Genomic DNA, 26,505 nt, shown 5'->3' on the forward strand with positions numbered 1-26,505 from the left:
AATAATAAAAAAAATAAAAATAATAAATTTAAAAACACAAAGATGTGTGCGGCCTTTGGGCCTCGAGCGGCCCAATATTATAAATGGGCTTAAGCAAAATCGACTTGGCCCGATATTTTGGGCCTCAAGGAAACTGGGCCGTATTTGGGCCCTAAGCTCGGAGGTAAAATAGACTGGGCCCAACATTGATAGGGCAGCTTTGAAAAAGGGCCTGCTCTTAATTAATTTCAAAATATTTTAATTACAATATCATCGTTTTATCATATCATTTAATAATTAATTAATTTGTCACGCAGATAAGCATATGATTAAAAATTAACAAAGTATTAAAGAAAAAAAATGCTCAATCATGTCTTTGTTAATGTAGTGAACAAAAGTCTACAAAGCTACATCAGAATAATTATAAGTTCTTCATAAGGGAATAACAGATTCCCAGAAACAGTGTATTTTGGTTCAGTATTGTGAATCAATTCTCTAAAATACATCAACACACAGCTTTTCAAACTTATCTACGCACCAGCACTGCATTTTCCCGCCGTTTCTATTCCCTCCGGCCACCGGAGAATGACCTGAAAGACAAACACACACCTATTTAACGGTTGCAGTTCTCTTTTTCATCCACTCTTTTTGGAACAATAAGTTCATGTTCTTTGTTCCCGCCAACTGAATCTTCCGGCTGATCGGAGTTCCTCTCCCTCAGTAGGTTGCTGCCATTGGCGGCGGCGGCGGATCGCATCGCTCGGGGAAGTTTCAACGGGATGTTGGCAACCTCATTTGAGTCGTTCTCTGTCTTCTGGATGGGCTCAGGTATTTCTGGTTGGGAAGATGGTTGTGGTGTAGGAATGAGTTGAATTGTAGATTTTCTCCATTTCTTTCTCTGGTTTGGCTTGTTTGACTTCGATTTCGCCTGTTTGGTTAGAGGAGGAAAAATAGTCAAATAAGTGAATAAGATGTGAGCATCAAGTTCGTTTGAAAAACTACAACCTAATCTATTCGTTTCGTCCACTTCTAGCAGATATTGTTCACTTGGGCCCGTAATGTATCGCTGTTAGCCTCACAATTGTAAAACGTGTCTACTACTGGGAAGAGAAGAGGTTTTCACACGCTTATAAGAAATGTTTCGTTCCCCTCTCCAACCGATGTGGGATCTCACAATCCACCCCTCTTTGAGGGCCTAGTGTCCTCGCTGGCACACCGCTCGTGCCTGATACTATTGTAACAGCTCAAAGTTCACTGTTAGCGGAGATTGTCCACTTAGGTCTATTACATATTGATTTCAGCCTCACAATTTTAAAACACATCTACTAGGAATAGGTTCACACCCTTATAAGAAATGTTTTATTCCCCTCTTCAACCGGTTGTGAAATTTGATAACTAGAATGGTTATTGTTATCTGAATCAAAAAGAAGTTTTAACCAATAAGGAGAATGAAAACGTACCAATGTGTTTCCTATGTCTGAAAGAGGCTTTCTTTTTGCGCCACCATCTTCAGCGGGAGGAGCCTCACTTGGCCTCTCAGCCAATGCATTCTGAAGCAACCTTGCACCATTCGAAACAAGGTCACGACTCTCATCCTCATTGGTTTCACCATTTTCAGTAGCATTTTCAACATCCCCGACTAAGTCCGGTTGCATCGACTCGTCCCGCTCGCTTATACTGCCTCTGTTTGAACACTTAGATGGAATGCAACCACATGACAAGCCACACGCACCACCATTGGCTCTACACTGGCACTTAGTTGTTTTGCAAGATGAGAATTTGCTGCAAAGGCAGCAAGTAGTGGTAGCAGTAGTGGCCTCACTCACACGAACTACCCCATCACCAGAACTATCCGAGTTGAAGTTTACATTGTTTGCATTGTTTGTGTCATCTGAGACGTCCATACTCGAACGGCCCTTAGCTTTAATGATTTGTTTTCTGGTATGTCGTCGTTTCATTGATTTCTCCCAATTGTAATTGGCATCATTATCATCTGAATAACGATCCGAGTAATCTGAGTCCGAGGTATCCATGTCTGCCAATAAAATGATAGAACTCCGCTGCTCCTGTTCACAACAACGTAGAATTCAATAATATAAAAAGAGGGGGGACTTATATGTTGGAGCCCAAGCCACCACCAAATACCAATACTAATTGTTGTGGCTTTCATTACAACAAGTGGTATTAGAGCATTGAAGGTTGTAGCATTACGGCGCAAAACAAGTGGTATCAGAGCATTTTTGGTTGTAGCATTCCGCTACAATAATTGGGTAACAAAGTATTTTTGGTTGTAGCATTTCGCTACAACAATTGAGTATCAGAGCATTATGAGATTACGGCACGACATTATATCGATGGAAAAAAAGTGTCACTTACCTGTTTGCGTAAATTATAGTTATGTCCCCCACTATTAATCTGATCTATCTGATCTGAAGTGCTTCGCATGGAATGCTTCTTCAAAGCTGAGTTCTGCAGTATAATAAAGATTTTAAAAGGCAAAAACGTTAAGAGGAGATAAAATGTTAAGATGAAAGAGAAAATAAACATCTTGACAATGAAGAGTCAGAAACAAGAAAAAGAAAATAGACTATGAATTTCACCTGATGAATAAGTTCAGCCTTTTGGGCTTCTGATTTCTTAAGCATGCCGCTAAGGTTCACTATTTTCTGTTTCAACTCTCTAATTTCTGAATCCTTCTCCCTAGAAGCAAACTCTTTATCCCATAGCAAACATCTAAAAAAAAAGCACAGATAAATTCATGATGACAAGGTATCTATAATGAATAAAGTTGCATGAGTTGATGCTTCATTACCTTGAAGAGGATGCTAAATTCATCAAAAAGTTCATTATATTCTTTGCATCTACAAGAGAGCGAACTTGATGCCAACGACCCCTACCGCCACCAAGAACGCGCTCACGTTCTTCTGCCTCTGATAAATGTGAGGCCATAGAAACCAGAGAGCTGGATGACGTAGCAAGCATGTTCTCAAGAGCAAAAATTCTTGAATTTCTTGCACCAGGTGACATTGTTCGAGTACAATCACTGTCCAGACAATTCAAACACATATTCATGTTGAAATACTTATTTGGCAATCAAATATAGAAACCAAACATCATAGTACAATACTATTTTATTCACCTTAAATTAGCTCCCCTAATCAATTCTTCTTCCTCCTTAAGCCGCGTCAATTCATTGGCCATCTTCGACCTCCTGTAATAGCAAGAATTTCCATTACTATAAGGGTTTATTGAAATAAAGATACATTTGAGGCAAGTAAAAAAATACGAATTGATATTAAATGTTTTATTGTATAATCAAAATGAGTTCGAGATTTTCAAGAATGCTAAGAAGGAAATACTCCAGAAGTGTTTTTCATAAAGGTGCTTGAAACTTACTCTTCCATTTGCCGCTCATATTCAGAACGAACTTCATGCACCCTTACTGTGACTTCAAGTTCATGCTCAATATTCTGCATTAAAGCCTACAACAGAGAAAAAAAATGTATTTAGTTCATTCATAATTCATCTGACAATTCGACCTTTATGATATTTTGGAATGCATGATTTGAATAGTCCTTTCTTCTTTTACTATTTGGTTACTCAAAAGTTCAATACCTGAATTCCAGGACCATTTGCTCCGCCACCTGCAGATAAAATACAAGTTCCATTAGTCAAACAACTTAAACAAGAATGCAAATTAAAAAAAAAGGACTTTTTCAACGCTATATTAAAATTTACTCACTGGAAGTTTCGCGTGCTGCCTTTCGAGATTCTAAAAGTTCTTTAAGCCTTTTTGTTGCCTGAGCAGCTTCTTCGGTCTTTCGTTGCAAGACCTGTTCGAAAACACAGAGACATTAGAATCATCCAAAACAAACTATGATAAACGAGTGTGCTCATTGATAATCGGCTTACCATTTTCTGCCTTTGATTCAAAGCTAAGAGCTTATGCATCTCATATTCATTTCTCCTGCCCTCCTTTTTCAGCTGATCATACGTAAACAAATATTAAAAAGAAATAAAACCAATAAAAATCTATCAATGAGATATTGCTTTTGCTTTACCCTTCATTTTATATGTTCATTTTTTTTAGGCTAAAGTTGTTAACCCGATCAACCCGAAAATAGAGTTACAATCTTAAAAATCTTACCACCTAATCCAACCCAAACCCAAGAATAAATGGCTGAGTTGGATCGAGTATGGTGGATAAAAAAACAAAAGGAGAAACAAAATTGCTTAAGTAAGAGCTTTCGGCTTCAATACCTGGAGAACTTCCTTCTCTCTCGAAGCCTTCCATAGTCTAAATTGCTCAGATTCTTGTTTAATCTTGTGTTGAAGTTGAACCTGGAATACAAAATTGCCTTAGGAGTTTCGACACGTTATATGAAGGTCCTCTAATCTTTAGGATACAAAGATACCTTATGGGACTTAATTCTGTGGATCTCATCCAGTAATCTTTTTGCTGCCTCATCACTCTTTTGTTTCTGTCTCAATATTTGAGCCTGTGCATCCTGTTTCTTCTTCAACTCCGAGACCTGAAATCCAAAATATGAGAAAATGACATAAATAAATACTTCGGGCCTATTTGAAATGAATTTATAAGTGCAAATAATTTTTTGAACTTGGAAACATTTTTAAGCATTCCCTTAACTATTTGAGGGTCAATGGCCCAAAGCAACTAAATTCACCTGGGTTTCCAGGAAATTCAACTTCTGAAGATATTCTTGCTTCAACTTTTGTGCACCATCATCAGATGTAGAAGATATGCTCGAAAGATTACATTTGAGTACCTCGATCTCTTTCTGAAAAGAAACAAGATAAAGGCTAAATATATATATGACGACAGTTAAGCTTGTAGTATATCTTGGATAGAGCAATGACCTGTAACGCTCTCTTTTCTTGTTCCAGTTCATGGACCTTCTTTTCATAATGTTGTTTAAGAACAGAGGTATCCGCACCAGAAAACCGTTTCATTTCAGCCTTCAGCAAAGGAGAGTGAATATACATAAAAAAAGACGAACAAGAACATAGAAAATAAAATTTAAATGAGACAATCTTGGAACAATCGATCTTATACAAAGGATAGGACAGCATGTTGAACGGTTAAGGACAATCAGGATCGAGTAAAAAACTGTGAGAAACAGGCTCCCTAGAAAATTCCATCCTCCAAATTATTCTTTGGAATTAATAATCAGAATCTTTTATTTTCTTATTAATTTGAATGATTATAAATTCTTAACAGATTAATAGTAATCATCATAAATAAAAAGCTACTAAAGAAAATTGATAGGTAGAAAGTATCAGCAAAGCCGGGATGTCAAATGAGTGTACCGTACCTCCTTCTGCTCAAGTTTCTTATCCAATTCTTTTAGCTCCCTATCCAATCTTTCTTGCATTGTTGAATGCTCAAGCTCCTTCTCATGATCATCGATTCCATCTGCAAAAATCAACCAGCCCTCTATGTGTTAACATGTCAAACTCATAGAAAATAGCATATCGACTCCAACTACATCCATAGAACAAATACCAAATAAAAAGATTAACAACGACGTTTATTTGCAAGTTTCTTGCTTCGCAGATACGATCCATCAAACCATAGTACAATCGATTGACATAATCCATAGAGGTTCTCGAACTCACCTGAAATATCTACAGCTTTAGTATCATAGTCTGACGAATACTCATTTGAACATGGAAATAAGATATTGCTAGAGTTGGGCCTATCATCATCAGACTCCACTAGATCCGCATATCGACTGAGTTTTGGGTTGTTAAAGCTTTGCATACGCAGTACCTCTCCTTCTAGCTCTTGAATTTTTGAAACATAACTCTTGACTAATTCACAATCCTGGAAGTGGAAAATTGTTCGGTTCTCATGTCCAAAGATGAGAACTTTTTATGCAAGCAAATCTAAGTAAAAATTGCATCAGACCTTATCGAAGTTGGATTCAATCTCATCTAAAGATTTTCCATTCCGCACTGATTCAATTATCATGGCAAGCTTGTCTTTTTCAACCTGAATTATTCAACCGAACAAAATTATTTATACAATAGGGATATCGATTATCGATAGTAAACTATTATTAAGTATAGAAATATCTTTCTAAAAAGAAAACCTGAGCATCAATAGCACGTTGAGACAAATGATCGCAAGTGACTCGGCGTTCTTGAAGCTCCCGCAACAACTCACCATTGCTTGCTTCAAGTAATGATATTTTGTGCTTTAGAATCTAAACACAAAACCGATGTTAGTTATGCCTCTATATCATATCACATGGAAATCCATGTAAACAATTCCTGAGAATGATTCGAACCTGAAGCTCCTCATATGGTAAACCTGCATCACCGCGGTAGAATAAAAGCTCAGCTTGCAACTGCTCAATTTGACTTCGCATTTTCTGTATCTGAGCTCCTACAGGATCTCGGTTGATCTAAAAAATAAAAAATCGAAATAAATAATAATGAAAAAAAAGATCTCAAAGAAAACCAAAAAAAGAATTAATTCTAGATAGAAACTTACAACCGCTTTATTTTGAATATTGCGAGCACGATTAGCATATTTTAGCGTGTTCAGAGTCTCCTCAGCATTTGAGTCGGCAGGACTAACACAAGCTATGCAGGTGGATGATAAACATAATTATTAGAAATGTGGAAAAGAAACTCTCAAGTAAGTTTAAATGCTTCCACTCAAAGAAATGGAATACCAATCATCACCGTTCTGCTGTTGCCTCCAAGAGAATCCTATAAATTCAACTCCAGTGGTTAGCCAGGATGCTTTGGGAAACAGGATACTGCACTAAAATTATTGGACAAATATTTCTAGCATTTTTTTTTTTTTTCTTCAATAAGGACTACACCATTTAACTTCCTCTTTATTCTGTAACGCGTGAGCAAAAACTAATTAAAGGTCAGGCATCCTAAGATCTAGAAGCATACAAATCTAAATAATCAGTCACAATTGAATCGTTTTAACTATTTTAACTGACATCCAAATTACAATGAGTCAGGTCAAAAAGTTTCTGAACACGAAAGTACGAAGTTCCATTAAAAAAAAAAAAACAAAAAGACACCTGTAGCAAACGTGTTAATTTGCTATCACGGTAGGGAACATGACACCCTTCTCTTCGTTTCTTCTCGTCTCCCAACGCACTTATGACATTGCCAAGAGCCAAAAGGCCTTTGTTGATGTGAACACCTAAAAAAAATCAGAACCCCTAAAAGATTAATTACAAGCATAGGTCAACTGGCAAATAAAAAATAGAAGTTCAATTCTGAGTTAGAGATAAGTCTGTCACAAGCCTATTGTACAATAGCATTATCAGCAATACCTTCTTTAAAGCGCATGCCGTCTGCACCGGTTCGTTTTGCTCTTTCAGATCCTGCAAGATCCACCAAATGTAGCTTTGCACAAAGAATGTCGTCACAAGAATCATCATGAGTCATGCCTCGCTTAGGCTTTTTCTTTTGCTCCATAGTAATCGTAAAGATGGCATGTGATCGACTGAAATATAATGCAAAAAGGAACCATGCTTATACTTCAATAGATGAACTAAAGAAAATATAGCAGTTACAAAATTTTAATACATAATAGAAGCAAAATTTCATGAATTTAATTCTGATTGCAAGAGTCCAACTTCAGAAAGTATGAACTTTGTCAATTTTATACCTTGACTGACTATTCATGTTGGTACTTCCAGTTGCACGTGCTAAGGAACCACAGGACAAGTGAGATGTCATTTCTTCTGTGGTCCGAACCTCGGCCTCAGTGACACCAACAAGCGTAATCCCACCATTCACAGTTTCTCTTATTTGTATTGGAACTCGCGGAGGAGCGTAAGGCTTTGTTCCTTCAGCCTTTGTGTTGGGGCAAGCATTTGCGTCGAGCAAATCAAACACTTCTTCCTTGAATATCTGTCATAAGCGTATTCATGAAATACAAACAGATTAGATATTGGTAAATAAATTTCAAAAAACAAGTAGAGAGTACTTCAATAGTCAGTTCTATATTACCTCAATAAATGAAACTCTGATCAAGAATTCTGTAGAATCCTCCATTTTCTTGACCTTTTTAAATATATTTTCCATTACTTTCGGTATAACTCCATCCTTACTTCCTTCGCCACTATAATTTGTTCCCATTGTGTAAGTCTTTCCAGACCCCGTCTACATAAATGACAATAACTACGATCGTCATACAAGCATCAAACCAACCACAAATAGTCAAAGTTGAAGCAATTGAAGAAAAGCAACTGAAAAATAATTAGATGTTAAACCTGTCCATAAGCCAGAACAGTGGCATTGTAACCCTGAAATAGTGCATCAACTAATGGAGCAACACAGTCGTCGTATAATGCATAACATGGCGATCCAGCACTACCGTACACATTGTCATATGTGAACACATGAGATCCAATTTGAACCTGTTAATAGCATCCACTCACAATCGAATCATTCAGTGAATGACAACGAAAATTCCACAAACACAAAACAGGGAACAAAAAACTCCATATCCATCGGAAAATATAACAGAATCAAAGCATTACAAATCCAGCATAATCTAAAAAGAAAAAGAACCAGCACCTGAGGTTCTCCAGGCACAACTGTAATACAATCAGTACATCCAACCATAAGCTCCGGTGTAATCAAAGGCCTAATATTAACAGCAACACGAACAGATTGCGAAGAATCTGCTGATTTCCCGTCCAAGTTCTCCATTGGAAACCTAAAACAACTAAAATCAACTTGTTCTAAGAAGGAAAACAAAAATTACAAAACCTCCAACCAACGAATCAACGGAAAACATTGCAAGTTTTAGATGAACTCTCAAATCAACCTACTCTGATAAAATAACAACAAGAATGTAAACCTAAATTACCTGAAAAGGATCGAGAAATGAAGCCGCAGAGATTTGGAGGGAGAAGGGAGGGGGGCGCTGTCCGCGAAGGATTTTGAAATTCGTAAAGACAAAAACAGAATGCGATTTTTAAAAGGGCAAAGTCACAATATCCATCGATTTTATTAATCGAAATGAATGGAGAATTGGCGCCCAGGTCCGGATTCAAATGACCGGGGTCACGTGCGTGTCACGTGATGGGCAACGGCTTTTGCCTTTTTTGAATCTAAAATTGGGAAACCCATTGATCGCCAAAACTTAAAATAGACGATCTATCTAATCCTCCCAAAATGAGTCACGTGCAACTCGCGTGACCTGGCTTTAATTATCCACTTTTAATCAAATATATTACCAAATTCAAAATGGATTCGGGCTCAACGGTAATAAGACTGGCCCATTGGGGCCCATTTGGGCCCATCGCATATCAGTCTGGGCTCGCTATGGTTTCAATGAGTGACCTCGTGGGGCCCACGCGGGTTTCGTTTCAAATCGAACAGGCGGGTGATCGGATCAAAGCAAACTCAAATTTAAATATCTATTTTATTTGTTAAGCAAACTCAAATTTTTTTTTTTTTATTAGGACACATTTTAGACATTTCCTTATTAATATATAAATTTATTAATCAATTTTAAAATATTTTTTTTTATTAAATTTTAAAAATTATTGAGGTGGACCACAGAGTCGGTGTCAATCAAATCAGAGCACGTGTATGATTTTTTTTAATTGCAGTTGACTCGTTGTATGACGCTGACACACGTGTTGGGATGGAACAAATAAATAAAAGGATTGACCGAGTAATAAAGTACACATACTACTCCAAGTTTTGCTCGACATAAATTTGTAACGAACGCTTACTTCTAAAGAATACAAATTGAATTGAAAAACTTACCAAAATTATGGAACCGAAACCGACGAGAGAACCTTCATCCCTCTTTTCTTCTTTTCCTCGAGTCTCCGTTCTTCTTATTTCTTTATTTTTTTTCCTCATTATTTTTCCCGTTCAATTATTCTTAGACCTTGAACATCTGGGTTCTACAAAAAACGATCGTTCGATTGGTCAATATTAAACGTCATTTATTGGTAATAGAATTTAATAGGTGGCTACTGTAACGGCCAACATCGACCGCTAGCAGATATTCCTATTTGGGCTTTCTCTTTCGAGCTTTCCCTCGAGACTTTAAAACGTGTCTTATATATTTTTCAAAGAAGGTGGATTGTGATGTCCCACATTGACTGGGAAGGAGAACAAACCACCATTTTATAATGGTGTGGAAACCGGAAACCTTCCCCTAGAAGACGCGTTTTAAAGTCTTGATGGAAAGCCGGAGAGGGAAAACTCAAAGAGGACAATATCTGGTAACGGTGGATTTGGACCGTTACAGCTACCATTTACCGCTCTTTTTTACTATTTACCACAAAAAAATAAATAAATGCTACTTACTAAAAAAGTTCAGAAATTAAATGATTACCCAATTTAAACGACAATTAATATATAAATGATTAAAGTTTGATGGGTAAATAGTAATTTTAATTAAAGATAGAGGTCAAATATGGGTTAACGTAGTACATAATGGAAGGGTAAAAAGGTCTTTTGGCAATGAAATTTAGCGGTACTTTTCCAAATTTCGAAATAGCGTGGTAGCTAAGAGCCTGGAAATGGATGAACGAATGTTAGGAGAATCCAAATTCAACAAAATTTCTGTTCTTTGGTGACATTTATTTTGGATCGGGAAAAAGAAGGAAGGGCAGCAGCTATTGCAATAGCGAAATCAGGCCCTTTCATTTTATCGATTCCCAAACAGACCCGTTAATTTCGGGAAGAATCTGAGGAAAATTTGATGGAAAATTTGATGGAAAATTCTAATAGGGCTGAAGCTGAACGATTGCTTGGAATCGCTGAGAAACTCTTGCAAAATCGTGATTTTACCGGCTCCAAAGATTTTGCAATCTTAGCTCAAGAAACGGAGCCTCTTTTGGATGGTTCCGATCAGATCTTAGCTGTTGTGGATGTGTTGTTGGCGTCGGAGAAGAGAATCAATAACCACAATGATTGGTATTCGATTCTTCAGGTTGAACGGCGATCTGATGATTCAGATCTCATCAAGAAACAGTATCGGAAGCTTGCGTTACTTCTACATCCTGATAAGAATAAATTTCCTTATGCCGATCAAGCTTTCAAGCTGGTTGCAGATTCGTGGGCAGTATTGTCCGATCACTCGAAGAAATCGCTTTACGATGACGAGCTCAATCTCTTTGATAAGATGGATTTGTCGGAGCAGAACAAATTGCCCGTGCGCCGAAGCCAACGCTCCAGTGGGAAGAAGCAGCAAGAGTTTGAGAGCAACGACAGTGCCAACGCTGATCTATCTCCAAATCAGCGGATGAAATTATCGAGTTTCTGGACCGCATGCCCTTACTGTTTCGTACTATTCGAGTATCCTAGGGTTTACGAGGGCTGCTGTTTGCGGTGTCAGAATTGCAAGAGGGCATTTCAGGCAGTGTTGCTGCCGTCGCTTCCGCCGCTGGTTCACGGCCAAGAAGCCTACTATTGCTGCTGGGGATTCTTTCCGATGGGGTTTTCGGCTCAAAATCCCGAGAAAAGTGAGAAGGGCACCGAAACAACGCCGCCAGCAGCGACGTTCCCCAATTGGATGCCCCCAATATTCTCGACCAAGCCGCAAGAAAATAGTAGGAATGGAGAAACGACGCCCCTGGCGGCGGCAACCACGGCGGGTATAGAGAGAACGGCTGTGAATGCTCCTCCTGTTGCTAGCACTCGGATAGCGAGGGGCACTGGCACAAGTAAGAAGAGGGGCAGGCCAAAGAAACCTTCGATTGCAGCCTAAGTTGTAAATTTTGTCAGGAATAATGATAACATTTATGGAGCCGATTGGAAATCTCTGATTCATGTTGTTGTAGTCTTGATATATTAAGCGATTATGTCCAGGTGGGCGAGTTAGAACAAAGAAGGCTGAAGCTGGGGAAACCTGAGGTAACCTTTCGTTTGTAATGTGGGCCTTCTGTTTTTTTTTTTTTTTTTATGTTGATTTTAGGCTTCAGATGTAGAAAATTAGATGGGTAGTTCCTGATTTTCTTCTACATGTTGATATGTAATATGTAACTTTATTCAAACCAGCAATGATAATTTGGAGTTTTTATCCGACCCCATTTGATTGAGGCTGCACTTACAGACACCTTCTGTGCAGTTTGCAATGCCACAGCACATTGCCTGCTTATCATATCATGAACTAAACCATGAACTCCAAATGGGAGTTGCCCATTTCACAGTTAGTAGTAGGGCCTTTGATCCTTCTTCTTGAACTAAATTATGAAGTTGCCTGTAGCAAGTCGGCGCAAGCACGAACTATTGAAGTAGCCTTTCTACTAACTTTGCTATTGTGTCTTGATGTTTCTGTATACTCATTTTTTGAAGTTTTCTTTGCTTTTACAATGATTAATCTGTGCACAATGGTGGATTATTAGGGATATCGTTTAATGATGTTATGAACGGTTTTCATATTGCCAAGTTCAAGGCTTCTTATTGGTGTTCTCTGTAATTTGTTCGAGTCCTTTTCTCGTGGAGTGATATCTGTTTTAGTTCAGATGCTTTTATTCACATTGCATAGGTTTCTTTGACACTTTATTTCTGTTTTTGCACTCTTTTTCTTTCGGAGTTTGTATCTCAAACATTATGTCCTTTTCATTTGTCGATGAAAAGTTTGTTTCCTGTTAGAAAAAATGAAGAGGCTGCCTTGCTTTCAGCATCATATTGTTGGAGAGTCAATTATTGATCTTTTTTCTTTAATCCATTATCTTGTTTACCTAACTGCTTAAGCATTGCTCTTCTTCTATCCATTATTAGTGTCAAACTACTAAATTTGACTACAGCCAAGCTCTTCCCTCCAATCAATGCCTGATTTCTGATCAACTTTAGTTGGTGATTAGTTCAAAACCACACGTCTCTTATGTTATATGCCTATCAGCATCATGATTTATTAGTTGATGTGTTGAGCCTAAAACTCAAACTTATGACTTATTACTGTTGGCCTTCATAGTTCTGTTTGCGAGCGATATGAAGTGGATACGTTTTTAACCTTGTATAAAATCAACTCGAGAAATGTTATGGTTCTTTTCTTTGGATCTGTCTATGCATTTTTGCAATCTGGTTATGGGCCATAGTTGCTTCCCTTTGGTCCCTCAGGAATCTCTTATTCAAGTAGGGTGGGGAAACTAGTATAGGAGAATTTTTGGTACTGCTAGTTTGAAGTATATATATTCCCTTCATTAGTTTAAGGTAGATAAATTCTTTTATTCTGTGAGATATACAGTATTCGATTATTTTAGCCGAAGGAAGTTTGTATGGTGGTGTTACCATAAATTTTCATGAAGAATGATCTTGATGTGTTCTATAGATTGTACACCTGTGCCTTTCAGTTTTAAAACTGTACGTTTCCCATAAAAAAATCGAAAATGTTCTCTGCTGCAACATTAGAAAACTAGTTGTAAATTCTCCATTGAAGTGTTAGGATGCATATTTTAAAAGGATTTCACATGAGGATATGTGATATCTACATTGGTTGGGGAGGAGAACAAAACACCCTTTATAAGGGTGTGGAAACCTTTCCCTATCAGACGCGTCTTAAAGCCTTGAGAGGAAGTCCGAAAGGGAAAGCCCAAAGAGTACAATATTTGCTAGCGGTGGGCGTGGGCTTGGGCCATTACAGGATCAGAAGAATTATTTTTGTGGTCCTAATTTACTTTCTTCCCTACTTTTCATTGCTAGCTCGGAGCAATGAGGAATAAAGTGAATTCTTGCTAATTTGGTTGATTTCTGTCTGATGAGCTAGATTTTAACTGATACATACACTGCTCTGCTGGGTATTATATAAGATGGTGTGAAGTTTATAAGATATGCTTCCATTAGAAAACCCAGTTTCTAAATACTATCGAGCGTGCTGCATATCGATCCTGGCAATTTCGATATCTTCAAGAGCATGCTCGGAGAAAGTTCTTGTAGATTATAGATTTTTGTTTCTACTTAACTCATTTGATTTAGGGCTGGACATAGCAATTCTTGTTTCGAAAGAAAGTACGTTACTCGACCGTTTCGTTTTATAAGGATATAAGGATCTGGTACGTTCTATTCCGCTCTATTATATCGCGCTATCCTGTGAGAAAAAAAGTCATTTCTGGCCTACTTGATTGCTTTATCTCTGATGGGTAGTCTCCAACTACAAATTCTACCGTTGATATTTGTTTTGTTTGTACTTGCAGATGATCAAGGGAAGGAAAATATGGGCTTCGCTTATTCAAGGTTGGTTCACTTTCTCACCCACTTTGTGTTAATGGCATTTCTTGTTAGCCACTAAGCAACTTGAAGGAGAAAAAAAAGGCATTATGGAGTAAAGAATGAATGATAGGGGGATTTAGACCATCTTATTTTGGGCAATCACTGTTTAATAGTTTAAAGTTATTTGTGTGTAAAGTTCTTGAGAATAGGTGGAAAGATGGTGGTGGGTGTTCTTAGAAGTCTGGTGTGGATAATGGGTTTGGAAGCTAAGCTATCATGTCATGTTACTTCAGATCCTTTTTGCCTTCCAAAAGATCAAATTTCACCTTTCATTATTCCTCCTCCATTCCACCCTTTCACATGGCTTTGCCAGACCACAAAAGTGATGGGTGTGGGTCTTTCCTCTCATTTCCTTTTCTATTTCATACTCTAAATCCAAACCCAAAAACAAACCTGTGTTATGTATTGCTGTCAACTTCACGGTTTTAAAGCGCGTCTGTTAGAGAGAGATTTTCACACTTTTATAAGAAATGTTTCAGGGATCTTGCAATCCATCTCCCTTGGGGCTAGCGTCCTTGTTGGCACTGGCCTAGTGTCTAGCTCTTATACTATTTGATACTCTAAATTCAAACCCAAAAACCCTCTCACCTCAAAAAACCTGTAACAACCCGAGTCTACCCTAGCAGATATTGTTCGTTTTGGTCTGTTATGTATCGCCGTTAGCCTCACGGTCTTAAAACGCGTCTCTTAAGGAGAGATTTTCACACTTTTATAAGAAATGCTTAAGGGATCTTGCAATCCCTCTCCCTTGGGGCTAGCGTCCTTGTTGGCACTGGCCCGGTGTCTGGCTCTGATACTATTTGTAACAGCTTAAGTCTACTGCTACCAGCTATTGTCTGCTTTGGCCCGTTACCCTTGTCTTTGTCTTAGGTCGACGGATCTTCTCTATTGAAAGATCCCCTATATGGATAATACACATTCCAATTCAACGAGCCTAATTCTAATTGTTTTGTTCCAAAGCAAACCACGGGCGGTTCGTCCTATTCAGATATTCACGACCAAGAAACACTGGATTCTCTTTTAGGTAGGCCTTGAAAAGCAGAAGGATGGGCAGTTCGTCCTATTCAAATATTCACGACCAAGAAACACTGGATTCTCCTTTGGGTAAGCCCCTGAAAGGAGAAGGAAGGTAGGAATATCAACAAACGTCTATTATTGAATTCACTCGACCCGATAGTACCCCTAAAACGGACTATGTAATGTACTTTATCTGCCAGGTTACGAGTGAGCATTTTACCAGAGGTTACGTATTACTCTGAAATACGTCTGTTATGGACAGGTTTCGACACAATGGTAAGAAACAAACATGATCACTAGCTTTTGTTTTTCTCTCGCATACCGAGCAATGCATAACAAGCATTAGGGGTCTAATTGAACAATTGTGTGATGATAATAATAATAATAATAATAAGAAATTATAATGATATAATGGGACAAAATGAAAGTAGTTTAGAAGCCAATGGGATAAGCGAAGAATAGAGAGAGAGAGGGAAATGATGGACCACCGAATAATAAATAAAATTAAATAAATCTGTCTTTCCAAAATTCAAATGTCTACAAAGTGGTGAAGTGGATATCAAATCTTCCATTTATAGAAACAGTCCTAGAATTGTCCTCATCCCCAATTTTTCTTTTTTTAATTAAAACATAAATAAACAATAAATGCTATTTTATTTATTTCTTTTCTGTTATATTATTAACACCTTAATTCTATTTATTATTATTATTATTATTTTTTAAAAAAATAAAAATAAATCATGATTCTAATTGAGGTAAAAGAAAAAGTAAAAAAGTTTACTCGCGGTAACAAAAGTAAAATGTTAAATTCTATTGAGTTTGACAATTATTTTTACTTTATTAGGTAAATAATCTCGTCTAAATTTGTTTTTCAATCATAAAATTTTTTTAAACAAGTAACTAATTTAGAGAGAGGGAATGAAAAATATATTTTTTCTCTTTAATTTAATAGAGATGAGTGTATAAGGTTTAACTTACAATACTTGGATCATTCTCGTATTTTAGGCATAATGTTTTATTGAAATCTTTAGATTAACGATCTATTAAAATGAACTAACTATATCTCGTATGGTTCGGATATTCATCTTGTATTGCTCGTACCAGACATTAAACAAGTGAAAAAAGCGCTCACCTCGAAATGTAAATACGAAATAAAAGATTTAAATATTTATTAATGATTTTTTAAAACAAATTAAATCAAATACATACAATATTATTAAATTTAGAAATATATTAAAATTTATTTTAGAAAAAAAAAACTATTTTTAAAATTATTGAGCAAAAATAAAAAATTTGTCCCGAACATTCTACATAGCCTTTCTCTCTCCTAATTATTATTTTTAATACTATATATTATATATATATATATAATAATGTTAAAAAAACAAAAAGAAAATTCATGCAGAGAATGCTTGTTTGAAGGATCTAAATCCAGAGAAAGCAGAGGCCTCAACATGTTCCCAAAACCCCACCATCAACCACCGCCCCATTTCCAGCCCTTTCCCCGCTCCTTCGCCGTCGCGGCCACTCCGCCACCGCGCGATTCTTCCACCGCCGCCGATGACGATTCCACCACCGGCCACTCGCCTCTCACGCACGCTATGCTCCCCAAAGAACCGGCCTCCGGCGGCGACGGAGCTTCTATCGAGGTCGTTCGCCGTCCCCGTGGTCGACCTCCGGGATCCAAGAACAAGCCGAAGCCAGCCGCCGTTGTCGTCGCTGCACGCGACGCCGAGCCGGCGATGAGTCCTTATGTGCTCGAAGTTCCTGGCGGCAGTGATATCGTCGAGGCTATTTCCCGATTCTGCCGCCGCAGAAACACAGGGCTCTGTATTCTCAACGCTTATGGAACCGTCGCCGATGTCACACTCCGGCAGCCGTCCTCATCTCCGGTGGCGACCGTCACTTTCCATGGACGATTCGATATCCTTTCCGTCTGCGCTACTTTTGTTCCTCATACGACGTCGTTTCCAATCCCTAACGGATTCACCATCACGCTAGCAGGGCCGCAGGGCCAGATCTTCGGCGGTTTGGTTGCCGGAGCTTTAATCGGCGCCGGAACCGTCTTTGTAATAGCCGCCTCATTCAACAATCCCTCCTATCAACGGCTTCCATCAGAGGACGAGGTCAGAAAATCAGGCTTCAGCGATGTCGAAGAAGGTCACTCTCCACCGATCTCTGGTGGAAAAGATAGCGAAAACACCAACGCCGCAGCCGATACCTGCGGCCTGCTGCCGATGTACAGTACTCACTCTTCCTCCGACGCAATATGGTCTCGACAACCAGCGGCGCCGTCGCACCATCGCCAGTACTAATACTTCGATTCCCCTGTTAATTTGTTGATCTGAATCTCTCTGTCTCTGTGTTTTGAATTGGTGAAATTTTGTTGTGGTTGGGTTGCGGCTGTGATTTTTGTTGTGATGAAATTAAAAGTTGTTTAGAAGATGAAAACTGTTTGAAGGAATCAAGAGAGGAGAGCGTTCCATGATCGGAGATGGATTATTGGTTCTTGAAATTGGGATTGAATGTTCATGAAATTATTGGCTGATGGGTAATTGGAAGCACTGCTTTTATCATTAATGTTTATGGAAGAAAAGACTTGGCGTTTCATTTCAGACTGCTGCTGTTCAACCATGAGTATCTGTGCTTTGCCTCTGCCAATTGCAGCCTTTCCTTTTCCTTCTTTTCTTTTCTTTTCTTTTCTCATAAGAAATGTGAAAGAATTGTGTACTTGGGTGCTAACCAGAAAAACTCCATCAATCCAACCGGTTCAGATCGGTCCTTTCATCGGTTCAGTTACCGTCTCAATTGGTCCTCCCACCAGTTCAGTTTCGGTCCTTTCATCGGTTCGGTTACCGTCTCAATTGGTCATTCCACCAGTTTAGTTGTGGTCGAAATAGGTCTTGGTTGAGTTGAGTTGAGTTGGGTATAACTTATTTAAATAAGGTTGAATTCAAATAATCGAAAATTGTATGAGTTGCGTTTTCATGAATATTTCAATAATCCGATCAATCCAACCAGTTCAGATCAGTCCTTTCATCTTGGTCCTTCCACCAGTTCCGTTGTGGCCGAGATAGGTCTCGGTTGAATTCAAATAATTGAAGATTTTATGAGATGCGGTTTCATGAATTTTGTAATAATCCAATCAATCCAACCAGTTTAGATTGGTCCTTTTATCTTGATTCTTTCACCAGTTCAGTTGTGGTCGGGTTGAATTGAGTTGAATTCAAATAATTCAAAATTTTATGAGTTGGGGTTTGATGAATTTTTTTAATAATCCGACCAGTCTCGACCTGTCCTTTCACTGGTTGAGGTTGCAGTCTCGACCGGTCCTTGTAACTCAACCTCGGTATAACTTGTTTATTGAAATAAGGGAAAAATTTATATAAATTGAAATTGAGTTAGTAAAGTTTAATTTAATAGGAATAGAGGGATTATTGAGTGAATATTATAATAATTGAATTAAGAGTAATACAAAAATATAATGAGAATTAAGTGAAATAAAATTATTAGTTAAATTTGGGTGTAATTAGTTTATGCATTGAAGAGAGTGAGGGGGGAAGGGGTAGGTGTAGGAGGTGTAGGGTTGTAGGATTGTAGGAAGGCAGCCTAATAATCTATCAATCTTATCTCTTTCTATCTCTTCGTCCCATTACATTTCAACCTCACTTCTAACCAGTTTTTTTTTTTTTTTTTTTTTTTTTTTTTTTTTAATCCTTTTCTCTTTCCTCTCAAACCCTAAATATTTCACCATCTTTAGATGTTTCTAAATTTTGGATGGACTAATAATTTTGATTCTTAATTTTTATGTTAAATGTACCCATGAATGATTTTCAAATAATGGGTTTTCAATATTTTTTAATTGTTTCGTTAGGATTTTGAAATTGAGAGTTCAAATCGATCCATTCACGAAAGTTTAGAAGTTTAATGACAAATGACAAAATTTTAGATGTGAATTGTATCCTTATCAAAGTTCAGCTTCAATACTCTCCAAGTTTAAGAGTATAAATTGATTAATCGATAGAATTATTGTAAATAACTCAAAACTATACCGAATAAATTCGAGCTTTCGTCACGTCATAAAAGCCAAATTTATGATTTAACGAATTATTATCGGTACGTGCCACGATAGCAAAATATAAAAAAGGAGTCCCATGGATTGGATTTGGATTTGGATTAAGAGGAAAAAAAAAAAAAAAAAAAGGAAAGTTTAATTTTCTTATCTTGTTGTTGCATTGAATATTTCCAAGTATGGAAGGCATTTGGAACACACTATGATTGCCTTTTCTTCCAAGTTGCCTCCAAAAGGTCAATAAATCTCATCAGAGCTTTGGAATTATATGAACAAAATGGGTATGGACAAGTTGGTATACAAGATGGGTATCAATCAACTCATCTGGTTTTTGGATAATCTTTGATTTCAATTGGGATGTGGAAAATAACATGTTCTACCTCAACTCTTCAATGCACGAATAGAAAAGTACAAATGTTTTTTTTTGTTCAACTCTTATTTACCAATTTCTAACTCAATGTTATATGACAGTTGAATAATTCAGTATATCCTTTCTTCCCTTCATTTTTTAATTACATACATTAGACTTTACATTGTTATATAACCTACATGGGTCAGTGTTAGTTCCCGAACTCTTTTACTACTACCACTAGTTACTATATTTCTACCTTACCTACACTCGAGTCAGATGGCAAAAAACGGGACGCTTCGTCTTTCCTAATCTGCAAGACCAGTAATTCTCACAGCCTCTGTGCTGCGAGGGGGAGGAGCGGATGCGTACATGTCCAGATCGATCAGCCAGATATGAATGCTTCAAATTCATGAGGGATGAAGATGAAGAGTTAGTTGACTTGGAATGTTTTTACCAAGTGTTCCATACACGCCCCGAATCACCGAATATATAATCTGATAACTCATCGGCACTCGTAGAGTCACGAGTGCTCTCGGTGCTGTAGGAACCTTCATCAGAGGCACTGCTGATGAGAGATGAATTATCACTGGACGAGTCCTCTTCAAAATACCTACGCATCTGAGGATGTCCAAAATGAATGGAACCAAAGCTCCCAGGTTCAGCAGGAGTATCCTTGGTGTAAGACTGATCTGTGGAAGTGGTTGTGGTTTTAGCTGTTGCGTTCCTTTTATCGGTCGGGTAATGTGTTGCTGCTCTGGTCTTGGAATCGGGAGCAACGATTCCGTGACGTAATAATCTTGGAGCCCTAGGCAAGCATCTGAAATATAGCTAACAAGATCAGAACAGAGAAGATAAGTAAAACAATTTTGGGATCTTACTAGCTCCTGAGATTGGTTACCTCGAGTAAAGAAGCATGTAGGCCCCTTTCGTCAAGACAGAATCAATGTCGACCGGAGTTACCTAAAAATTACAACGCGATGAAAAGAGAAGGCTTAGTAATAATGTCGATGTTTAAATGGAGAGACTATTAGAAGGAACTACTAGCTTGTTAAATGATTGTAGATAAAATGGCAACTGTAATAACTAAAAAGCAGAAATATGTAGAAAGGAGAAGATAAGGCTATCCTAGTAAAATTCACTGAGAACCATCGTTGTTGGAGTTGAGTTATGATAATGAAAGGAAAACATATCGAGACTTATGAACTAATGGCTAAAATGAAGCTGAAAAGATCATAAATGAGAAATGAAGTCGAAACGAATACCGTGCTATCATCAATCTTGAACCACTTATTTTTGGCATTCTTGACATAGCACACATAGTGTCCCGAAAATGAAGAATTCATGACATCCAAGTGAACAACCACTCCATAGAGCTTGTATACGGGTGATTTATCACTGGTTCCACGTACAAATGGTGTCAGATCTAACATCTCGGGAAACTTGATAGGCTTATTGAGCTTTCCAAAATTACCTGACTGCAAAACATTACAGATGAACATTAGCATATATATATATATATATATGCAATACAGAGCAAATAGCCAATGAATAAAAGAGGTACCTGAAATCGCTTTAATACAACAGTTAGAATATTGGGAGCTTCCAGTATTTTAAATTTCTTTTTCGCCCTTACATAAGTTTTGCATCTGAAAAATATTGAAAGGGAGTAATTTCAGGTAATGATCATAAAGGAAGTGACTAAAAGTTGGATAGCTAGACTCGTCAAATATCAGCAGAAACTAAGAAAAAACTACGAGCATCACAAAACAAATCTCTGTGCTAGAACCAACCTGCTACACAAATACTTGTTGTCACCGTCCAATATCTCTGTGGTAGTAAATTTTCGAAGAGCCTCGTCTAGAGTACCAATATCCCCTTCTATCTCGACCGTAAGGTCCATAATTCTTTCCTGTCGTTCTGACCTGGATTGGCACCTTGTGCACTTTATCTGATAATAGACATATCAACGTTAAAGGTGCAATTCATATTCTGATGACCTTATTCTGTAAAATTACTCGTGGATAAAATTCATAAATGTCTCAAGTTCCAAGTTTCAATTTACCTGAATAAATATGGAATAGCATTAATTACAGCATTATATGTTTTTCCCTCTATAAAGAAAAAATCCAACTTCTAAGTTCCAAGTTCAAATTTACCTTCGATAAAAGGTAGCCTCCAAAAGTAAGTCCTACTAACGTTGTTTCTTCTTCCCAAGAGCCAGATGGGCTCACTCCAGATTCCATACAGCAAAGAGATTGCATTGTATCAATAGCATGCCTGTCATTCACCTCGTCAATATGATGTTTAACATCATTTATAAGTTATACCACGACAATTAAGGCATATCACATACCTCAGAAATTCATGTGCATCCTCTTCTTTCCCATTACCTAGTTGACGGCCAATACTAGGTAAATGAGAAATTATTCCGATAGGAGATAATGGGGATCTCCCTTCCTTGACTTTCAAAATTATACTTTCAAACTCACAATTAAAACACCACCCCTTCTTTATACCTGATATTGGAAAAAAATATATATATGTACACACATGTAATGGAGCAATCAGAAGATTTGGAAGTTTGAAACTGCTGACAAAGAGTCAATATGAAACATACATGATTTGGAATGAAGTCCTTGGAGAAAATAAGCAGTCAAAGGTGGAGTGAATGCAAGGCACTGGAGTACAACATTAGCATAGCAGCTGCAAGGAAGTATACGAAGACAGGATTGAAAAATTATATAAATATTGGATGCAAGAACTCAACTAAAAAGGGCTACTAGACTACCACATATATCTTTCCAAGCAAAAGACCATGAAAAAAATAGATAAGTTGATGAACCTGAATTCAGTTCCAAGCATACAAGGCGCACAAAACCAAATCTAGCCTTGGTTTTTATCTGGTTTCACATTTCAATAAATCCACACCTCGACAACTGAAGGTTTCTATGGGTAACATAACAAACAAATAAAAGTTTCATTTACTATTATGACGTGTCAGAGGAAGATGCTAGAAGTAGGAAACAGAAAGTATCAACAGTTGAACTAATTCAACATAAAACTAGAAAGTTTCTATTACTACGTTAATGAGATGCATAAAATTTTAGAAACGTGAGATCATATATTCCACAAAAAATAAAATGGAAATATAATTCAAGACAAACCATATTAAATCAACATATATGTTGTAATCAGGGTTAACCAGCCAAGAACAAGAAGATTCGTTGTCCATAATTCCCGGACACAGCAACAACTTATTTCAAAGGATTCAAACAGAAACCCCTAACCTGTTCCCACAATTAATGAGGCCTGCCGGCTGCAATTCCAACTCGTTCCAATTATAAAGCTTAACAAAGTGGTCGTATGAGAAAAGCCCCTAAAAATGTATAGAATCATTAATTCCAAGGCTGAAATAAATTCCATACATAGAAAAGGAGAAGAAAAAGTAAATAGAAGAAAACCTTATAGTTAAGCTTTCCAGGAATTTCAGTGACAGTGCCCGCATAATTGTTCTTTGACAACTTGGACCCTCTAAACTGATCAACAACTTTCAACATAGACGATCTCAAATAATTTTTTGAGTTAAGAGTACAAGTGACTTGTGAGGAAATGCCAGAAGTTGCCTGCACGCTATCAACTCTTGCTGACTGAATTCGTGAAAGTGAAACTCCTGTCCCTCTAGCACTTGAAGGTAGAGAACATTCAGAATCAAATTTTCTTTGTAAGAAATTTCCATCTTGATTCTGTACCTTTGAAACTGTATTGATAGGCCCACCCACAACTTTACTTGACCGTTCAGGTTTCAAAGGTGGTGAGATACTGACATTTGAATCAAGTGATTTTCCTCCTGAACCATTCGATGGACGAACACTTGAAGTTGACCTGGATCTAAGTACATGGAAATTTGAAGCTGGCTTAAAACTATCCGTCTTTTTATGCCCTTGATAACTGGAAGGTGCAGAATTGCAGACATTTGAAGGGATACAATGATATTTTGATAAAATTTCCCCATCCACAGAATTTTTATCTTTCTTATCTTCTGAGGCATCAGGAAGAACGATGTTGGATGCATTGTTTTCCTTAGAGCGGTGTGCTTGGGAAACATTTGAAGAGTTCAATGAAAATGATGATGGACTAGACAACTTCCTACAATGACCTCCACTGAATTTGGGTAAGGCGGAATCATCCAGGGAATCGGTTGTAGATCCCTTACGGTCAAGAGTTCTAACCCAAAAATCAGAAGAAGCTGCTGGACCAGAATCTTTATGATTGCCATTATTTACAAAACTGGGCTTAAGCTGATTCAGTTTGCAAGATGAGGGAAAACGATCCACAGAATCAACCAAGTTACCAAACATGGGTGACAATGGCTTGGTTGGATCAGGAATGTCAATGCCTCTCGTAATTTCATGTCTGTCAGGAGTTGCATCAGCAGACATACATCCATCGAATTTCTCTGGTTCAATTTGACTACTACTATCACTAGTAGAAGTATCATCAGACGATTCGCTGCTTATATTTGTAGTAGAGAATCCAGAAAATGATGCAGTAGATGAATCAGAAGTACATGATTCATAATGATCTTGTTCTGTCACTTTCTGCTCGAAATCTGTCCTAGACGCAACAGCCTGGTTGGAAATGCTTGGAGGATGACAATTTTCCTTATGGCCCTGTCGCCAGTGTATGATTTGACACTTACCAGAACTGAAAAAAATTCAAAACACTCAACATAACTATAATGAAGAGCAGTTGAATAAACCCAACTAGCATAACCAAAAAATTAGAGGAAGTTAAAGGTTCACAGACAGGGCATTAAATTTATTTATTTTTTCATTTACTACTGATTACAAGAACCTGAGAAGCAACGCCAAAATGATAAAAAGCATCCCAACAGCCGTTGAAATTCAAATTAAAATGCAGCCTAATTTTGGTGCAATGGTTTTGATTTGGGAGCTTTCAGGGCTGCACTTTCATTCAGTACATGGAAGTTCGCAATTACTGAGTCATACAGGAATTAACACATCGTAGGGGAACAGAAAGACAAGAGACCAAACCTATTTCCAACAATAACACACAATACTTGCTAACAAGGAAATGTTGAGAAGTGTTATAAGTTCCTTAGTCGTGACTAATATGGATATTGCTTGGTATTGGTACCACAAGAAGAATGCTTTTAGACAGTTTAGTGCCCTCCATCAAACAGGAGACATAAATTTCTTTAGACTTCTTTTAGGAAACAAAAGTAGAAGTACAAATAGGGAGATAAAGTCCCCACACACCTAAGGGTATACACTTCCAATTGGTGAAGATTTGAGCCATTCCATGATTACAAAAATATTTTGTAGTAGAAGACCAAGAAGCAAAAGATTTAGATAGTTCCTAAAAAATTCTTTAGTGAAAAATATAAATTGGAATATTTAAATACCTAAAAGAAATAAATAAAACACTACAGTCAATTTCATTCGATTCCAAATAGATTATTCAAGAACTCCCAGTAGTATCTCCTTTTAGACACTTTAGTGCCCTCCATCAAACTGCAGAAGTAATTGCATTTTGGGTTGAGAAGGTTAAGCCAATGACTCAATGGACTAACCATTTCCAATCCCTTCAGAAAATTTGCACACCAATTGTATAGCCTAGCCTCACCAACAAGTTTGTGATTAAACTAACATTAACGGATGAGAAACTAATACTCGATTTGCCCTTTACGATAAGTAAGGCAAGCTAACATATGACTGGGCATATTGCTCTTCAAGAAGAACAGCAAAAGATGAATCTGACAGCAACAATTTCTCAAACATTAATTTCAAAATAGACCCGATCTAAAACTCAAGTGGTGAGGCAATGAAGATAGCAACAAGAAATAAACGAGATTCAACCCCTAGTATCAAGATTCATAGTTCTAAGTATCGGGGACTAACGAAAAACATACCAATACCGAACCGCTTTGCACCTAGCGCAGCGTGTGGTTGTTGGAGAGTAACAGACAGCACATTGGTGTCCAGGAGGAGTAAACGATAAAGAAGTGTACCCAGAAGTGGCCTCAAGCTCAGCTCTAAAAGCCTCCTCAGACGACAAAACTAACAAACGATTAATTTCTTCCTTCCTCGCCACAGAGAGCCGCCATTTCCGCCGAATTACCAAACAGATTACAGGGAAAACCACAAACACCAAGAGGACCTGAAGCCCTATATTTCCAAAAACAAGCATTTATCCTCCCCCGCCAACAACGTCCACCAAAAGAACTACGCCCTAAGCTCCTAACCGCGCCACCACGCATAAATTACAAGGACTGCGTTGGTTCGAAGGCCAACGATACCGCGAATGACGCCGATTAAGCATAAATAACCCCAAAACTCAGAACCGCATACAAAGTTCAGTCAAGAAACGAACAAACGCAAAAAGGAGAAGAAGAAGAAAGTAAAATCTCCGTCCAGGAGAGAAATAATACCCAGCTCAAGCAAGAGACAGAGCATAAGCTTGCGATAACATTAATGGCTTCGATTCGGACAATCCACGCAATAATCACAGAGCAGATCAAGAAGAATTTAGGGCTCCTTCAATTTATCGAGAAAGAGAGAACCAATCAGATTCTGGAACTGAAAAAAAGAGAGGGTAGAACGCGGAAAATGAAATTACGCATATGAATAAAATAATAAATATTTATATCCCAAAAAAAAACTTTTTTATTTTTTTTATTTTGTTTGTTTCGCGGTCGGGGCAAAGAATTCCATTCTCTCTTGGTGTTGGAAAGCGTGAATTCTCCGCTCCTCAAATATTCCCCTTTTTCTCGTACTTCCGGTTCGGTCCGGTTCGCTGCGGTCAGGTTTTTTTTTTTTTTTAA

General features: G+C 37.7%; 4 protein-coding genes across 5 annotated transcripts; 2 read left to right on the forward strand and 2 right to left on the reverse strand.

Annotated features, from left to right (window-relative positions):
• Positions 1-326: 326 nt before the first annotated feature.
• Positions 327-9,005, reverse strand: LOC111788084 (P-loop containing nucleoside triphosphate hydrolases superfamily protein). 2 transcript variants are annotated; one of them, XM_023668255.2, is made up of 28 exons: positions 8,852-9,005; positions 8,557-8,707; positions 8,250-8,396; positions 7,987-8,139; positions 7,643-7,887; positions 7,305-7,477; positions 7,047-7,171; positions 6,681-6,717; positions 6,497-6,588; positions 6,291-6,407; positions 6,093-6,206; positions 5,909-5,992; positions 5,617-5,824; positions 5,313-5,413; positions 4,858-4,956; positions 4,665-4,778; positions 4,395-4,511; positions 4,240-4,320; positions 3,892-3,963; positions 3,722-3,812; positions 3,595-3,623; positions 3,376-3,461; positions 3,119-3,190; positions 2,792-3,022; positions 2,580-2,712; positions 2,356-2,448; positions 1,440-2,045; positions 327-907 (listed from the first exon to the last, which is right to left on the reverse strand). In XM_023668255.2, exons 2-28 carry the CDS (start codon positions 8,689-8,691, stop codon positions 593-595), a joined length of 3,870 nt encoding a protein of 1,289 aa, XP_023524023.1. In that variant the 5' UTR covers positions 8,692-8,707; positions 8,852-9,005; the 3' UTR covers positions 327-592. The 2 variants fall into 2 exon arrangements, with proteins under 2 accessions (XP_023524023.1, XP_023524024.1); XM_023668256.2 differs by having other exon boundaries at positions 8,557-8,698; positions 8,852-9,003.
• A 1,485-nt stretch (positions 9,006-10,490) lies between these two features.
• Positions 10,491-12,033, forward strand: LOC111788230 (uncharacterized). Its single transcript, XM_023668511.2, has one exon. It carries the CDS (start codon positions 10,709-10,711, stop codon positions 11,714-11,716), a length of 1,008 nt encoding a protein of 335 aa, XP_023524279.1. The 5' UTR covers positions 10,491-10,708; the 3' UTR covers positions 11,717-12,033.
• Positions 12,034-16,609: 4,576 nt separating this feature from the next.
• LOC111788257 (AT-hook motif nuclear-localized protein 17) lies at positions 16,610-18,486 on the forward strand. The gene has a single exon (XM_023668561.2). The coding sequence runs from the start codon at positions 16,611-16,613 to the stop codon at positions 17,550-17,552; it is 942 nt and encodes a 313-aa protein (XP_023524329.2). The 5' UTR covers position 16,610; the 3' UTR covers positions 17,553-18,486.
• A 1,226-nt stretch (positions 18,487-19,712) lies between these two features.
• On the reverse strand, positions 19,713-26,297 carry LOC111788096 (ubiquitin carboxyl-terminal hydrolase 16). The gene is made up of 11 exons (XM_023668278.2): positions 25,594-26,297; positions 23,123-24,365; positions 22,949-23,037; positions 22,279-22,364; positions 22,015-22,177; positions 21,818-21,938; positions 21,452-21,609; positions 21,223-21,307; positions 20,924-21,136; positions 20,560-20,621; positions 19,713-20,478 (listed from the first exon to the last, which is right to left on the reverse strand). Exons 1-11 carry the CDS (start codon positions 25,869-25,871, stop codon positions 20,112-20,114), a joined length of 2,865 nt encoding a protein of 954 aa, XP_023524046.1. The 5' UTR covers positions 25,872-26,297; the 3' UTR covers positions 19,713-20,111.
• Between the last annotated feature and the right edge of the window lie 208 nt (positions 26,298-26,505).

The sequence above is a fragment of the Cucurbita pepo genome, chromosome 2, assembly GCF_057944985.1.
Source record: "Cucurbita pepo subsp. pepo isolate OVF chromosome 2, ASM5794498v1, whole genome shotgun sequence".
In the NCBI taxonomy this organism is placed as follows: Eukaryota; Viridiplantae; Streptophyta; class Magnoliopsida; order Cucurbitales; family Cucurbitaceae; genus Cucurbita; species Cucurbita pepo.